At 54.8% G+C, this 17,675-nt stretch overlaps 1 protein-coding gene across 14 annotated transcripts in view; it reads right to left on the minus strand.

Moving 5' to 3' along the window:
* Positions 1-17,675, minus strand: part of GRIP2 (glutamate receptor interacting protein 2) — a 94,293-nt gene that overhangs the window by 42,315 nt on the left and 34,303 nt on the right. Inside the window, exon 1 of one of the 14 annotated variants that reach the window (XM_073231086.1) lies at positions 12,970-13,147. The exons of the other annotated variants lie outside the window; for them this stretch is intronic. Coding sequence (XP_073087187.1) covers positions 12,970-13,024 — 55 coding nt within the window. The 5' untranslated portion in view covers positions 13,025-13,147. Of the gene's footprint in view, positions 1-12,969; positions 13,148-17,675 lie in introns of those variants that run through there. 14 annotated transcript variants of the gene reach the window in all.

Raw genomic sequence — 17,675 nt, forward strand, 5'->3', positions numbered from 1 at the left:
TTTACTTTTGTGGGAGAGGAGCTCCTGGAAAGGTCACACTATGGGTTATGAGAGAGCTTCCACGCAGCGTTTCTCCAAGTGCCTACTGTGCCAGGCACTAGGGACCAAGGCTCCAGGAAGGAGTGGGAAACAGCATCTTTCCTCTGCCCTCTGTCCCTGTCAGCCCACCCAGCACATTTTCATTTGCTTTTATCCAGGAAGAGGTTTGGAAGCAACTATTGGTCCATTCTGGAACAAGGCAGGGTTTAAATAAATATTTGGCACAGAGAGGTTAAATAACTTGCCCAAGGTCACCCAGCTGTTAAGGGTGGAGCCAGGTTCACACCTCAGAGGTCTGTTCTTAAAGGTGCTGCCATGGCCCCCTCAGTATTTCAGGGGTTTGATGAGGGGCCTGGGAATGCAGAGGAGCAATTAGCTGCCTCAGGGGGTCCACTGAGGAGATGTTTTTGACCCTGACTTTGATGGGAAGGAATGTGCCATTGCAAGCATGTGTCCATGGACAGAATCCCATGTGACTAGTGAGGAGAGCAGGTGGGAAATGTGAATGGAGCCAGGCCATGAAGAGTCTAGAAAGGTCTCTGCTCCTCCAAGAATGATCTGAGGACCAGCAGCACGGACATCAGCAGGAGCTCCTCAGCCAAGCCGACTCTCCAGCCCTGCCCAGGCCTGCTGAATCAGAATCTCCGTTTCTAACAAGTTCCCTAGGGATGCAGATGAAGTTTGAGAAGTGCTTGTATTAAGAGTTTGGCTTTCTTTCAGCAGGCATCAGGAGCCAAGGACAGCTGCAGAGCTAGGGAGTGAGAAGGCTCTGCAAAGACCTCAGACACAGAGAGCACCTGAGGGAGCCAGGAGGAGGGCCTGGGAGTGAGCACAAGGGCTCCTTTCAGGAGCGGAGGGCGGGCAAAGCTGCTGCTTGGCCCAGAGGAGAAGAGGACAGACTGCTGGGTGTGCATGGGGGCTGGAAGCAAGGCCTGCTGGGGGCCCAGGTGGCCAGTGGCTCCTGGTCACAGTGTCTGACTGCTCATTTCCAGCGATATACAAGGGGATGATAACAGCACCTACCTCCTGGAATTGGGGAGACCACATGTTAATGAGTCAGAAAGCATTTATCCAACTACTTTACTGCCAAAAGTCTCACACCAATACCACAAAACAGACCAGAGAGCCAGAACTTCCAGTAGCTCAGCACACAGGTCAGGCACACCCAGGTTCAAATCCCAACTCGGTCACTCTCAGGCTGTGTGACTCTAGGCAAGTCACTTCTGTCTGAGCCTCTGCTTCCCCACCAGTGGGGAGGGAGGGGCTGAGAGCTTGGAAGGAATTGCAGACTGTGGCTGTCTGGCACACACCTGTGACCTCTTGCCAACATGGGGCACCACTATTGGGGTATCCTCTGGCATGCCAGGCTGATACACTGTAGGACTCTTAGTGTCCCTGGTGGGCAGAGACCACAACTGGGAGCCCCAGGCTGCACCATGGGAAAAGCCCAGATCCAGTGAGGCCATTTCTGAGCCCCCCACCAGCAAAGAGCAGGGGGCCTGAACTCCAGCCTCTGTCCTTCCTCTCAGGCCCCATGGCTGCGTCTGTCATAACCACAGGGAAGCTGTGTCCTGAGCAGGCTGAGGGGACCCTGAGTGACAGCCGGAAATGAAGTCTGGGTGGGAAGGAGAAAAAGATGGCGATTTGAAGACAGAGAGAGATAAACCCTTTATTGCTGTTCTGCCGCTTCTTCCTCCCCTCTCTCCTCATACCATCCCAGGGGCCAGGCCAGGACAATAGCTCCCCCTGCCTGGTTGTCAAACATTCCCATGAGGTGGGCACTTATAGATGGGGAAACTGAGACCCAGTCTGTGACTGCACCAGCCACAGGGGAAGGGCACGAGCTGACCCCTTCTTGGGGGTGCCGTTTGGCCGAGTGACTGCCCTTCACCTGACTGCAGAGCAGGCTGGGTACAGCTGTAGGAGCGATGCCACACCAGTGGGCTGAGGCCCCAGCCTGACACCTGCTAGTTCCCAGAATCCTTCACCGCGGCCTTGCTCCAGCCTTGGATGGCAAGGACAAGGGGCCTCAGCAGGAGCAGGGCACACTGGGCTGTGTACACAGACCAGGGGAGAGGAAGGGCCCAGGAGGTGAGAGAAACCACAGCCAGGTGGAGCAGAAACTATGTGCCAGGCCTCACTTTCGGCACTTTATACACACTTCCTCATTTCCTCCCCACTTCAGAGATAAAGAAAGGGGCCCAGAGAGGTGAAGCCACTTGCTTTTAGTCATACAGACTGTGTAAGGGGTGGGCCACAATTTGAACCTGGGCTCTCCTGATGTTCTTTACACAAAACCCCCACCCCGAGCCCTCTGAGAAATGCATACTTGGAAGTGCTCCTCCCAGCCACCCATGTGCACACCAATACAGGAAGGACAGGACTATTGGAGGGTAGGAAGTATCCCAAGCTGCTGCCTGTAGGGAGTCTCTGGAAATCCTGACTGGCAGCCCAGGCCTGACCATGATAGGGCAGCTCCTTGGGGCTCCCTCTTGGCCTCTGTGCTTCCCTGGACACCTGCAATGGCTTCCCTCCTGGAGGAGAGGACCCTGGGCCACACAATGCAGGGGGCCTCTCTGAGCCTCAGAGTCCTCCTCTAAAGCGATGAACTTATCTATCATCACAGTTTTTGTTGAAAAACTCAGTGAATAAACAACATGCCTGGAAAACTGTAGAGTACAGGGCACGTGTTGGTAGCTAATGGGATCACGGCCCTGCCCCATCTCTTTGATCACTCATTCCTTCATGGAACACTTATTAAGTACCCACTGTCTGCCAGGAAGCAAGCTGGGCCCAAGCTTTCTGCAGAGAATAAAGCAGATGTACAGCCTGCCTGTCTGCTGCCGGTCGGGGAGATGCGAGATCAAAGGAGATGCAAATACAGGTAAGTGATGACATGGTGCAGAGAGACACACAGCAGGGCAACCAGGTAGCCTCTCAGAGGAGGTGGCACTTAGGTCGAAACGAAGGATGAAAAGTGAGCAGACACGGAGCCGGTGCAGCTGGGGCCAGGGGTCCTGAGAGGAGTCAGGATTCTGTTCCGGGTAGGAGGGGAGCCACTGGAGGGTTTTAAAAAGGGTCATGTGTGATCTGACTTTTTTCCAAATGGCAAGTGGAGGGAATGGGCTGCAAGGATTAGGACAGCATGGGAGGGATGAGAGGGGAGGAAAAGGGCCAGGCACCTCCAAGGCAGGAAACCTGGGAGCCAATTTTCTCGGCACCTCAGGCCAGTCCCTTCCTGCTCGGAGCCTCAGTTTCCTTCAGTTGAACACCAAGGCACTTCTGACAATGACGGCCTGCAGTGTGAGTTTGGGGAACTGCCAGGTGAGAGAGGTCAGAAAGCATCTGTCCAGATGCATCTTGGTGCAAAACAAGAAAGAAAAGAAAATGGGCAGGGACTCAGAATGAGCAAGACACCAAGTGCGAAGGCAAACATTCCCAGGTCCCTGCAGGGCTGTCCCAAATCACCTGCAACCAGAGATGTGAAAACGGAAGCAGGCTCCCACTTGACTCTCCTCAGAATGTCAGACATTACAGATGCAGACAGACCAAGTGCTGGTGAGCACGGGGGTGGGTAGAGAGTCGTGGGCACTGCCAGCAGGGGGTAAACTGAGGTAGCTCTAAAGAAATGACGTGTCTGTCCATGCGATGACCCAGCACCCTCACACTTGGCAGTTCTCAAACAATCATTGCCCCTGGGGTCCGTACGGGGCAGGACCCTGGTCTCCGTCCTGGGGGAGGGGACAGGACAGGCATGGTGGCCGCACCCCATGGAGTATGACACAGCAGTCAGCAGTCGTCAGAAGCACAGCCAGGTGGACGGATTTAGCAAACACTGTGTCAGGTTAAAGAAAGGAAGGAAGAGAGGAGAGAGAAGGAGGAGGAGGAGGAGGAGACAGGGAGGGCAGAGGGAGAAAGAAGAGGGAAGGGAGGGAGGGAGAGAAGGAAAGAGAATGAGATCTACCCTGTCGTTTCATTTACCTAAACTAAAAACACACAAAGCCCTATGTATGCTGCAGGCACATCCATGTGTAAAGACTTCTTTCACAGAGCGGAAGTTTCCAGGGAGGTAATGGCGAGTGAGGATAGGGCATACAGCAGAGAAAACAAGAAAACAGAGCCAGAGAGGGTTGGCCCGGGACCATATGTGCTATGAATTGAGGAATTTAGCTCAACCCTCTCAGCCTGGGATTAAAAATAAAAAATAAAGAAGTGCCTCGAATGAAATGTTAGAAAGCTGGAATCTTCCACTGAAGACACTGGGGAGCCATGGAAGAGTTTAGAGGGAGAGAGGGATGAGGTCAGCCAAGTGCCTCAGAAAACTAACTCGACTGAGTGCTAGGAGAGTCCCTAGGTGGTGGGTGAGGGCCTCAGGTGACCTGGATCAACCCTCAGCCATCATCCCTCTATGAGGGGGCTGCTCTCTGTCTACCTGCTTTCTTACTGCTTTCAAACAGAAAGAGCAAAACATGAAAATAAATGGACAAGTTGTCAGGACTCAGCCCTGGGGAAGAATGGCATTTTGTATCCCCATCTAAGGACATCAAGCCCTGCCCTGGAAAAGACCCTAGACTGGGAGTCAAAAGATGTGAGTTCAAGGCCCCACAGCTGCTCACACAGGACCTACTGGATGCCGAGAATACTACACATGATGCCAGAGCATCAGCATATCCTGCAGAAGGGACTACACACAAAGAGGATGTGCTGTGAGCCGTAACATAATATAGGGGACCACAGACTCAGGGAAGTGCAGAGGAGCAGTCAGAGAAAGCTGCCTGGTGGAGGCGGAGTCCCAGCTAAGACTTGAGGGACAAAGAAACCAAATACTCAAAGATGAGGAGGGAAGGGTATTCCAGGCAGAGGAGTCAGCCTGGGCAGCGGGTGCGAGGTGGGAGGGTGTAAGGAAAGGCACCAACCAGCATGAGGCCTGGGGCCCCAAAAGAGCAGGTGGCCTCAACAGGCAGGCCAAGCTGGGGCCTGGAGATAGAAACCTGCTTTGGGAGAGGAATGCACTGAGTGGGACATTCCTGGCACTGTGGTCACCACGTGGATGACATTTAGGGAGGAACAGGCTCTCCTGAGCCCCCTCCAATGAGATGATGGTGCGTGGGCGCAGAGAGCCATGCAGTCACACCGCGGTCAGTCGAGCTGTCAGGAGCTGTGGCTGGAGCCTCTGCACAGCAGGCTCTGATGACAGCGACTCCTTGAATCTGGTAATCAGGGAGGCTTTGGAAATCTTGAGTGCCCAGGAGGGATGGGAAACCGGCCTCAGGCCCAGGTCAGCCTTGTGGCTAACCCTGTGCCTGGAGCCCCACCTTCCACCCTCTAGGTCAAGCATTATCCTCTGTCTAAATACACAGGCTGCAGAGAAAGGGAAGGACTAACATTCCTGTAGCGCCTCTGGGTACCTCGCACTTGGTGTGCAGTGTCGCATATAATCTTTCAAAAGCCCCGCTGCTCCCATTTTATAGAGGAGAAACTGAGGCTCAGACAGGAGAAGGAACTTAGCCAAGGCCTTCGGTTAGGATGGGCTGAGGGCCAGATCACTAGAACCGGATGCTCTCTCCTTGGGCTCTTTACACAGGTTCTTCCCATCTCCATTCTTAGAGCCCAGCCTATATACCACCTCCAGCAAGAAGCCTACCCTGACCACAGCAGCTGGGTCTCCTTTACCCTCTTTTGGCCATTTCTCCAGGGTATTTGCTCACCTGTTCTTTTCCACCAAATGGGGGGGGCCCTCAACTGTTCTGCTGACTGATTTCAACCCTACACCCAGGGCTGGGCCTTGCACACAGTAAGGTTTGCCAAATTAGTGTTTGCTAAATCAATTAATGAGAAATAAATGATGAATATACATAATCTCTGGATTGCTACAATGGAATCCTCTCTCACACTTCAATCCCAGGCAGAAATCCTGGTGTGTGGTACAGCTCACACACCTCACCAACAGGGCTCCCCACCTCACGAGCAGCCCACCTTACTTCCGAACAGTGGGAGGGATGAGTCATTCTGGTATCCTGAGTGGGAGCCTGTGTCCCTGTGAGACCCCTGGCCCCAGGCACCCCCTGCAACTCAGGGGCCATGTTTGGAGCCAGGTCACGGCCTCGGAGCCCTGGCAGGAGAAGCCACAGCTCAGGGTCCAGGGAGACTTCAGTGGGGCCCAGGGAGCTGCTCTTCTTTCTCCAGCCCGTGTGTGGCTGGAGAAAGTGGGTGGCCCTGCACCCAGACGGTCCAGGGCCGTGCTCACATGCGTGTCTTTAATCCCCTATGGAGTTCAGTGTGCTTCTCTCCTCAGCAGGGTTTGCTTCTGGCCTGCTGGGATAAATGCCTCTGTTTACAGGCAAGGAAACTGGAGTTCAAGGGCAAGGGACTGAGGAAGTCAGCGTCTCTCTCCACAGTCCAGTAGACACACGTTCTCAAAACAGTTGGTGTGACAGTCACATCTCATTTTGTGCCCTTCCTGGTGCACCTGAATTTTGAAAGAGAAGCTGGAAGTCATGGACTGAAAGCGGAACCCCAGGCAGGGTGATAATTTGGGAAAGCCCATCCAAACCCCGCACGGCCCAGCTCAGAACACACCAGAGATCACAGGGGCGGGGGTGGGGGGGGTCCTGCAGGGGTGGAGGTGGGCCCTGGCAGAGGCCACTTGTTTGGGGACAGGGCTTGACCCCGAGATTTCTGGGCCAGAGCCAGCTGCCTGGCACCTGAGGCGGCCAACATCCTGGGGCGCCCTCAGCGCTGTTCAGGAAGGATCAGTAGGAGGTTGCCAGCTGGCGCCCGGAATCCAGCCTCCTCTTCCCTCGATCCCCAGCACCAAGCACCCTGAGACATCCCCACTTCCGAGCCTTGGCACTCACACTCCCCTGAGAATGCCCTCTCCCTGACCCCCTGCCTTCCTGTCCACATCCTGCATGTCTCCCATGGCTGCCCTCTGTCCCTTCCTCCAGGAAGCCCTCCCTGATCTCTGGCCAGCCAATGACTCATCGGGGCCCTCAAAGCCCTCATTCACCCCTCAGTCCCACTTTCGACGACTCACTGGACATCCCACCCTCTTCCTCACCCAACTACCCTCATGAGCCTGATGCCAAAGTGGTGATGAATGCCCCAGGCTGCCCCACCACCCCCGTCACCCCACCTCCAGCAGCAGCATCGTGGGAGCCTTAGACGGGCTGTGGGTTCAAGTTCTGATTCCACCTCTGAGTGGCGGGTGACCTTGAGCAAAGATGGCCTCAACCTTCCCAGGTATAAAATGGGGGTATATGTGTGGTCTGGGGCAGGAATAAGACCCCCAGTCTCTGCTTAAGTTCTGAGCTTAGCCAGCCTGGGACCCCTTTGCGTCAGTCCCCAGCTTAGGCTCCAAATGGTCCCGGATGTTTCCAAACCTAAAATATACCTTTCCTGACAGACCCATTCTTCAAATGGGGGGCCAAGACTCAGCACAGGGCAGGGACCTTCCCCAAGGTCACCCACAGGGACCCCAGCTACGCCAGCCGTGTGGTTGTGAGAGGTTGCTGGGTATGTGGCCCCCCCTTCTCCACCCACCTGCCCACACATCTGCTTATGAGTCAACATCACCTTGGCCAAGACAGCAAAATGCGGGGGCTGGAAAGACAAGGTCAGCCCAAGGAAAGGAACAGGGAGGGTGGGGAGGTGGCGAGGAGGCTTCCAGCACAGGAGAGCAGAGCAGGAGCACAAGAGGGAAATCGAGGCCAGGAGGACAGGGACCTGCCTGTGGACCACAAAGTGGGGCTGGCCTTGGTCTCCTGCCTGATGGAAGTTCTTTCCACTCCATAAGAGCGTATCCGCAGGGAGGGGGACAGGGCCAGCAGCCTTCAAGACTATCCAGGCAATAAAAACAGGCAGACGGTCCTGCTGGGCTAAGCATTCAAGCCGCGGAAGGGAGGCAATGCTGGGGTGCTTGCTGACAAGATCAGCACTGGTGTTGGTGGTGACAGGCAAGGCGAACGTGCTGTCAGGACATTCACCCAGTGTGTGCACTGAATCAGGGAGGGGCCTGGCTTATCCTGCCGGCTCCATCCTGCTCAGACTTCCCCAGACCCTGGGTTCAACTCTGGGTTTGCCCTGTAAAGGGACACAGACAGGCTGGGGCATAGACAGACGTGGGGGCCAGGAAGGGAGGGTTTAGAGACCATGAGAAGTGAGGCTGCTCAGCCTGCAGGGGGAACCTTGGGGGACCCCACTGCTGTCTCTGCAGGGCTGTCCTAGAGTGCAGGAAGAAGGGGAGCCCAGAGAAGACAGACCCAGCCATACACTGGGGGGAATGCAGCAGAGGAGTCCCCTGCTCCTGGTAGGGAGCCTGGATAAATGACCACTGAGAAATGCCCCCGTAGTGAGATGTTTGGGCCTAGAAGTCAGACTGCTGGGGAGGTGCACAGGCTCCATCATTTCCTTCCAACTGTGTTACCTTGGATAGTCACTTCCTCTTCAAGCCTCAGTTTTCTCACCTGCCAAATGGGGCAATTTAGTTCATGGGGCAGTTATGAGAATAAGAAAGTACATGTGAAGTACTTAGCATGGCACCTGGCATACAGTACGTGCCTAAAAAATGCTTAGGGAACAAAGACTGAGTCCAGAGGCTTGCTCCAGGCTGACAGGATTCTAGGACAATTCCAGGCATGAGAGTTTATCCCTGGCTCCTTGATAAAGAAGAAATCCCATGGCCCCAAGCCACCATAACTGATCTGAACTTCTGGTGCCCCTGCACTGAGGGAGACAGGGGCCTGGAGAGGGGGCAAGGGCTGGTTTCCACATTGGAAATCAGATCTGAGACCCCAATGCAGCTGCTGCAGTGTGAGAAATACCAAGAGCCGGATGTGGAGGCAAGACAGAGACAGGAGAGCCTCATTACAGAGGGGAAGGAAGAGAATAATTCATCACAGCTGTGTGCCATGGAGGGGATGCAGTCGGACAAAGCTTGGGAGCGCACGGCACAGCCCCTCATCCCAGAAGGCTCCATGCAGCTCCTCCCAGGAGGCATCACTAACCTTAATAAACTTGCTATTCCTAAAATTGCCTATTCTTCCTCCAATACCTCCATGTTCCCCCCACCCTGCAACAACGGGCCCCTGCCCAGAACCCATCTGAGCTCATCTCTACCCTCCTCTTCATCCACCCTGCTTTAGCCTTGCAACAACCAACACATTCATACCCCAGGGCCTTTGCACTGGCTGTGGCCTCTGCCAGCCACATTCTTTTCCTGGATAGGCACATGGCTCCCCACCTCACCTCTGTCAGGGCTTTTCTCCAGTGTCACCTTCTCCGTGTGGCCTTCCCTCAACACCCCATTTAAAAGCACACCCCACTATCACCACACCCCACACTCCTCTCCCTGCTTTCTCCTTCTCCCCAGCATGCACCACCACCATATATTTTCCTTATTTGTCTTGCTCCCTCCCTTCCTCCCTCCTCTGTGAGGGCAGAGATTTGGGTTGGTCTTGCTCCCTGTTGTCCTCCCCAGGCCTACAGTACCTGAATAGATGGTGAATGAGTGGAGGGCTCAGGGTCCTCTGCCTCCTCCCTGCCTCCCCACCTGTGTTCCACACAGCCAGAGCCTGCGCTAACACTCCAAGCTGTCCTCCACTCTCTCCTGCTCAGGGGCCTCCCATGGCTCCTGCTGACCCCAGGGAGAGTCCAAGCTCAACAGCTTCCCATCTCCTCTGCCCTGGCTCCCTTCCCTCCCAACACTTTTCACACTACCAAAGTTTCCAGTTCCCTGAGGCATTTATACAAGCTGTTCCCTGTGCATGGCAAATGCCTACTCATCCTTAAAAGCCCCATTCTGGAAGCTTTCCTTGATCTCTCTCAAGCAAAATCATCGCTTCCTTCTCCAGGCATCAGCTGGGCCCTGTGTACCCCCACCACTACCCCACCTTAGTGCTGACATCATCTGCACGTCAAGACCCCCTTGCCCTGCAAGTAATCTCCTTCTGGGACCCTGAAGCCGAGCTCTTAAAAATATCTGCTGTCCTTGCAGCCACCAAGTGAGGAAGGGTCTAATATTAACCCCATTTTACAGATGGGAAAACTGGGACCCAGAGAAGTGAAGGCACTTGTCCCAGTTGCACAGCTGGGATTTACACCCTCTGCTCTGCATACCCTGCCTCCCTCATATCAGCACACATCAAATTAAATGCCTCACTCTCTGAACTGAATGTAACCATTTTATCTCCCCAGAGGCCTAAGCAGATCCCTTGGGAAATCTCAGGGATTTGATCTCCCAGAATCCTCAGTTCTGCTCTCTGGGAAGACACCGTCATTGTACCCAAGCTATGGAGTCGTCTGCAGGCGTGGTTGTCCAGCACATGGGTGTTTAGAGTCAGGCCAGCTGCACCTGCCCCTTTCCTCGCCAGGCCTCCTCACTGTCCAGATGTGGACAATGGTGACAGGGTCAGGACTGTCGGAGATAGGTGGGGGTGTGCACTGGGTGTCCAGCAGGCAGGCACAGTTGCTCCTGTCTCTGTGCGCACACAGTAGGGGCTCCCCCTACCTTTCAGGCCTGTGACTTACGTTGGGGCTGCTGAGCCGGGACTGAATACCTCCTCCCCAGTCCTGGCCCAGGCAGGGAGTGCTGCTCCTGAGTTTGAGAAGAGCCTCAAAGCCCAGTCTGGGGGACACAGGAGGGGTCTCGGCTGACTTGGTGGCCCAGGGACCCTACCTCAAGCAATCACAGGGTGAGGAAGTCAGGAGTCTTATGCAGAAAAGATGGGAAACAGAAAAGCCTATTAAAAAAATACAGGCTGGAAGTGGGGAGATGTGTCCTCAGGCATTAAAAAAAGTATTTTGGAAAAGAAGACAGAAGAAACACTTTTTCCCACAATCTCTTAACTCCTTCTTCCTGGACTTGCACATTTTCACAAACGGATGTGCCGGCTCACTGTACACGCAAACAAGTTCCATGCGCCTCCTTCAGCACCCCTCGCAGAGGAGTAGAGAGATGTCAGGCAGGAGCGTGGCCCACGTCAGCACACACGGTGGCCTCAGTCAGGCTGAGGTCCCTTCTGTTGTCTGCTTACTTCCCACTGGGGCTTGTTGGTTCCAGACACGACCACCTAGGGGTTACTGGTGTGCATATTGGGGGGTGGTGCAGGCAGTGAGGAGGAGGAGAAAGCAAATGGTTCCTATGGGAAGATGGACTTCAAAACTACCAGGTGTCTACTCGCGCCAGGTCCTGCCCCCATCTTTCCTAATTACCACTGCCATCTCGGGGGTGGGGTGGAGTGGCTTTTCTTGGGTCCATTTTATCAATAAGGAAACTGAGGTTCTCGGTGGGTTATATGGGAAGTCAGAGCCAGGGGCAGGATGTGAACCCAGGTCTGCTGGGGACAGTATGCGCACTCCCTGCATCTCCAAGGGGGCAGGGTCGCCCACAACACTGAACCGGCTGTTCTCCAAATCCTAGGGAAGCTCAGATCTGAAGCAGCCCTGGAGGTGTCTGTCCATCCCTCCAGCCCAGGAGGATCTGACAGGAGGTTGACAGCTTTCATGAAGGACAGGGGTTCTCAGGTGGGGGCAGTTCCAACACAGGAGTACCTGGAAAGCAGGCTCTCCATGCTCTCCCGACTTGAGCTGTTCTGTCCTTGTGGAAGGGGCTTCCAAGGACCTGTAGGGTGTCAGAGCCTAGAGCCCTCTGTTGCACCATGGACCCTGCTACCCCTTAACCACTCCTAATGCAGCCCCTCCAAGTCTAGAAAATGCTCATGGAAGTTAGGAGAGCTGGCTTGAGAAAACCTCTACATGTCAGCTGTGTGGACTTGGGCAAGTTACTAAACCTCTCTGTGCCTCAGTTTCTTCCTCAGCACAATCAGGATAAGGACAGGACCAGCTTTGCAGGGCTGTTGTGAGGAATTAATGATTTAGTGCAGTGCCTAGCACCTGGTGCTGTTGAATTAATGCCCATTACTGTTGTTCTTATTAACAGTATGATTATTCTTAGTTCTGAGGCCTAAAGCACCTCCCTCTCCCTTCCATGTTGTAGATGGAGAGAGAAGGGAAACCTGGGGTCACACAGAGTGGGGGGCTTTTCTCCCAGCTCCAGATGCTCCTCCCCACCCCACTCCCACCCTGAGCCCCCTCCTGGGGCCCTCTGTGCATGACACCACTCTGCACACAGTGATTCTCAGCATGGGCTCGGGCTCCCCCAGGGTCAAGTCCTGCCTCTACCTGCAGCCCCCCCGCAGTCCCAGCTCCCTACTCACAGCCCCTGGCCCTACGCGCGCACACACACACACACACACACCTCAACTGCCAGCCTTGTGCTCCCCCCCCACACACACACCCTACACACACACACACACACACCTCTCAACTGCCAGCCTTGTGCCCCAAATGGGGAGGAAAGGAAAGTCAGGGACATGCCATGTGAGCAGGCAAAGGAGAGACTGTGGCACAGGAAAGTGGAGGGAGGAAGACGGTCAGACACAGACCATGAGAGAGACACAGAGACAGACAGACAACAGCAAGACAGAGTGGGAGAGAAAGACAAGGAAGCCCAGAGGCTGGGGCAGAGAGAACCAAAGGGGAGAGACAGAGAGAGGGAGGGAGGGACGGAGGGAACCAGACAAAGACAGACAGCAAGGGACAGAGAAAGAAAGGGACAGAGGCAGAGAGGAAGATGAAGAGACAGAGTCAGAGATTCAGACAAAGAGCTGGAGAGACGAAGGCGGGCAGAGACGGCTGGGACAGAGAGACATCAGACAAGCACACAGATTCAGAAAGAGACACGGAGCCAAAGAGAAACCCAAAGAGCACCGGAAGGGACAGGGGTGCAGCGGAGCAAGGGGAGACAGGGCAGGGAGGGGAGGCGCGGGAGGTCCCCTAGGCCCCTCAGGCTCCGCCCCTGTCCACACCCAGGTCCAGCCACCCAGCCCCTGGCAGGCAGCAGGCCACCCCACACCACTTCCCACTCAGTACCTTTGGGCCGCCGCTTCACCACGCCCAGCCGCCACTTGAGCGACACAGCCAGCATCTTGCCCCACCTGCCCTTGGGGCGCAGGCCCTGGAAGGCGGCCTGCCCCGAGCTGCGAGCCACACTCCTCTGTGCGCTCTGGAGCTGCCTGCGCTAACTGGCAGAGGCTGGGCGCTCCCTGCCTCCACCCTCCCTGAGTTGCTAAAATAGATAATCCTCCCCAGAGCCAGTGGCGGTGGCATCTGTGGTGACGAGGCCCTTCCTCCACCGCAGCCCCGGGCCTGTGGAATGCAGCCCCAGGAGGCTCTGCACCCTGTGGGAAACCTCCAGTTGGCATCCTGCCCCTAGTCCTCTCCCTCCCATAGAGCTTGCCTTGCCCACCCCTTCTTTTGCCAAAATCTCCCTATCCCCTCCCTCCTTCCCTAGGCTGCTGTTTGATGCCCCTAGGCCTTTGTACTTAGCCAGACCCTCCACCTGGAATGCCTGCTCTCACTAGCTTGCGCCATCGAACTTCTCTGCCTGGGAATGTTTGCTCAGCTTTAGGGACCCCCGATTGCTGGAAGTCCCTGCCTTCTGGGTCTCAATAATGTCTTTCATACTACATTGAGATTGACTACTCACCCCTAAGATAAGGAGTTCCCAAAGACAAGGACACGGTCCACTTGTACTGGGTCCCCTGCAGTCCTCATAGGCATTTGACAGGCTCATCAGTGTAGAATGATGAGAACTACAGCCTGCCTTTTCACCCCTAACCTCTGCAATTATCTTTTTTTGTGACATGGAATAACAAGAAAAGCCTGACTGGCTGCATATGAGCCTTTCAGACATACAGCAAGAACTCAATAAATGCATCTGGCATCTCTTCCTCTTGCTGACTTAGTAAACAGACAGCGAGGGGAGGAATCAGAGAACACAGTCTTTGGAGAGAGGCAGATCTGAGCTTGAGTCCTGCCTCCATGAGCCCCTCTAGGCCTCAGTTTCCTCACCTGACTCATGGGACGAACAGTTCCTGTCTCTGATACAGGGAGGGCTGTATGAGATCAATAAGTGCTCAGCAGAGAGCACTTATTGGAGTCTAACTAGCTCACAGTAGGTGTGCAATAAATAAATAACAGCTATTAATATTGTGATTATTCTGCATGGAGCCCAACCCCTGTGTGTGAGTGGAGACAGGAGGTCCAGCAAGTGGGCCTGGCTGAGGGCAGAGAAGAAAGCTAGGAATCCAGTGCTTTCCACAAATATCTTGTTTAAGCCACACTGTGTATCAGGAGGGTCCTCAGGCCACCTTCACTTTCCAGTAAGGAAACTGAGGCTCAGAGAGGGGCTCAGAGAGGGGCTCAGAGAGGGACAAAATGCTCCCAGGCTCACACAGCATGTAAGTGGCCAAGCAGGGTCTCAGCTGCCAGCCACCAGACTGTGCCGCCGCCACAGAGAAGCCTCTGTAAAATCCCTGCTGTGTGCCAGGCTCTGGGCTGAGCTCCCTGCCAGCTTAGCCCAGGGAGGTGAGGCTCCTGCTCCAGGGTCATGCCATTAAGTGGCAGAGCTGGGGCAGGAACCCCAACAGTCCGAGTCCAGAGCAGGAGGCCAAGAACAGGCTGCTCCCCACCTCTGCTGCTGCCTTTATTGAGAAGACAAACACCCAGATCGTCTCTGGCACCAGCTGAATAGGCATGATGGAAGTAACAACAATAAATAAGGACACACAGAGATGGGTGCTGGGGCACCCGGATTAGGGAAGGCCCATGGCCTGGCCTAGGAGAGCTTCCTGTCACCGTGTCACCTGGAGGATGCCATACAAATGGCCCAGGACACCCCAGGGCCAGAGAGGCGGGTCAGGCCAGCACAAGGCCCCACTCTGCCTGCCCCACAGAGACCCTCACAGGCAGAAGGGCCCACTGCTGGAGCACTGGGCCTGGGGTCACACACATGGGGAAACGGAGCCCAGCTCAGAAACTCCCTGCCTGTGTGGCCTTAGGGAAGTCTCCCTTGGTTTCCTCAGCTGCAAAATGGAGAGAGTAACCTCACCCCACCTGCCCCCTAAGGCTGCCGTAGGTTAGGTGGGGAAAGGGAGCTTCCAGAGGCAGGGAGGGGATATGTACAAATGCCTACTGCGTTCAGTCACAGGTGTGTTTAAGGACATGGGCAGTGGAGCTGGCCTGCCTGGGTTCAAATCCCAGCTCCACAACTTTCCAGCTGTGGGACTGCACAGGTTACTCAACATGTCTGAGCCTCAGTTTCTTTGCCTGTAATATGGAGACAGTTTAGTACATTCCTTACATATTGTGAGGATGAAGTGAGATAAAATGAATGTAAAGCTCCTGTAACAGCGCCTGGCACAGTAAGCACTCAGTAGATAATACATGTGAGCAGTATTATTAAGAGTGATGTTAGGTGTGGCAGAGTTGCGACTTAAGTGGCATTCAGATAGCCGTTGGTGGCTCAGGTGAGCCGAGGTGTGCCCTGGGAAAGAATTCACCCCAAGAAAAGGAGCCGAGAGAGATGAGCATGCCCCACTAGTGGGTCCTGGACATTGTGACGGGCCCAAGAGGGGAGAATTTGGGAAGAAGTAGGAGGATCTCTTCCCAAGCTCAAGGCGTCAAGCGCCACCCCCATCTAGAGGGCATAGGATCCACCCAGAAGTCACTTGGGCCAGCTGCTGATTTGGGAGGCAGCTTTGTGGGTCCCAGAAGACACAGGTCCTACTGAGAAGCTCCCAGGTGCCGTGTTAGGTGCTATACGAGAAGCAAGCCAAGGAGGACACGGTCCCATCCCTTTAGGAGCTTCTAGCCCAGGAAGATGCTGCTTCTCTGAGTCTCAGTTTCCCCTCGAACACTGAGGACAGGGATCTTCCCCTCATAGGGCCACAGGGGGAAACGATGATTCCACATATCAGAGCATCTGTATACAGTACGTGCTCAATACATACTTCCTCACCTCACGGGCAGTTCAACTTCTCCAGGCCTCAAGCTCTCTGAGAGCTGGCATCTGCACGGAGCCCTGCTCCTGCCCCATTCCCTCTTCTGCAGGCAGCACTACCCCCTTTTCCTCCAGGAACTGCCCTTCCCTTGCACTTGGTCTTGGCGCAGCTCCAGGAAGGGCCCTGGACCCAGAGCACCCTAATCAGCATACTCCCAACCCCCGGCCACCGTGATTTTGCTCTGGTGAGCACAGGACCCAAGTCAACCCAGTGAAAAACTATCCTGGGATTCGGTTGAAATTACTGGGAAAGGAAAATTCTCTCCACTGGGAGCAGAAATGTGCAGAGGAGTACCAGTCTAGAGCTGCGGCGGCCACTGTGGCACAGGAATAGGAGAGATGGAAAGGGAGAGAGGAGGGGGCACTGAGACTGACCAAACCCTGATTACAAGGTCATCTCAGCACCTGGAACCAGGACCCACTGTGACTTCAGTCAGTAAGATCCTTTTCCAGTTACTTCAGCCAATAAAATAAATTCCTTTCTTTGCTAAAGCTAGTATGGGTTGGGTTTTGGTAAACTGGATGCCAATTAGTCCTGGCTAATCCAGTGCCTTCCTCATCCCACAGCCCCAGATTCCAGCACAGAGCAGGGGCTCAGAAAGTGCACAATGAATGAATAAGAGAACATGACTTGATATGCTCCCCAATCTCTGCCTCCAGCAAAGGGGCCTGGGCCTGGGCTTCAGTCGAAGGAGCTGGCTGATGGATTTCCTGCTGGTGCTAAGCAGTTTGCTTGGCAGACCCGGCAGACAGCAGAGTCAGCACTTGAGAACAGAGACTTGGGGTTGGGGTTTCCAGCCACTGAAAGCTTGCCTGTCATCTGAGCTGCACCTGTCAGGTGCCCCTTCCATGGTCCCCAGATTTTCACAAGGCTACTTCTGCAGAAATGTCAGCCCCAGGGAGAGTGTGAGAGAACACAGGCCTTTTCAAGGAGACATGACCAGGGGTGAAACAGCAGATCAGCAGAGGTGGGGAGCCAGGAGGCCTGAGTTCAGGTCCCAGCTGGCTGTGGACTACAGTGTGGCCCCAAGCAAGTCTCTGCATCTCTGGCCTCCACAGGTTGCACTCCATGTTCTTCCTTGGGTTTACTGCCCCTGTGCAGTCTCACTTCTTGTCTCAAGGCCCAGAGAGGTTCCTCCCATTGCCTACGGTCACACAGCCACTGAGGCATCCAGGCCAGGGCTCAAACGCAGGGCTGACTCCCCTCAGAAATGAGCTGATGGAACCCAAGGATGGGCTAAGAGAAAGAAAAGGATCACAAGGGAATCCAGGTCACCCTCCACCCCTCGATTCTGTTTTTCCCATTCCTGCTTGGCCTCACAAAGCCCCAGAGGCCCCGGGATGCTGCCACCCCACCTGCTTCCTGAAACAAATTAGCATCTCATCAGACATGCCTTTAATCTTCTCAGCCAGGCCCTTTCTTCCCCATGGACCAAGTGGTGACATTTCTGCCACCCAGTCCTGCTGATCTAAATAAGACAGAGGCCCCGGGGCTCTGCAGGCTTGGGAGAGGAGGTGGGGGGGCAGACGCCTCATGACCACATCCCCAGGCTGGGCGAGGGGAGGATGAGGGCCACCCTTCCGTCCACTCATCACTCAACAAATATTCATTAAGCATCGTGTGCCAGGCCCAGAGGTACAGCCATGAACAAAATCAAGCCTTCGAGGTGCCGATATTCTAGAGAGGAAGACAGAGAAGAAACAACAAATGTAAGAATTAAGTAAATATAATATG

Source organism: Manis javanica, chromosome 3 (assembly GCF_040802235.1).
Source record: "Manis javanica isolate MJ-LG chromosome 3, MJ_LKY, whole genome shotgun sequence".
Taxonomy (NCBI): domain Eukaryota; kingdom Metazoa; phylum Chordata; class Mammalia; order Pholidota; family Manidae; genus Manis; species Manis javanica.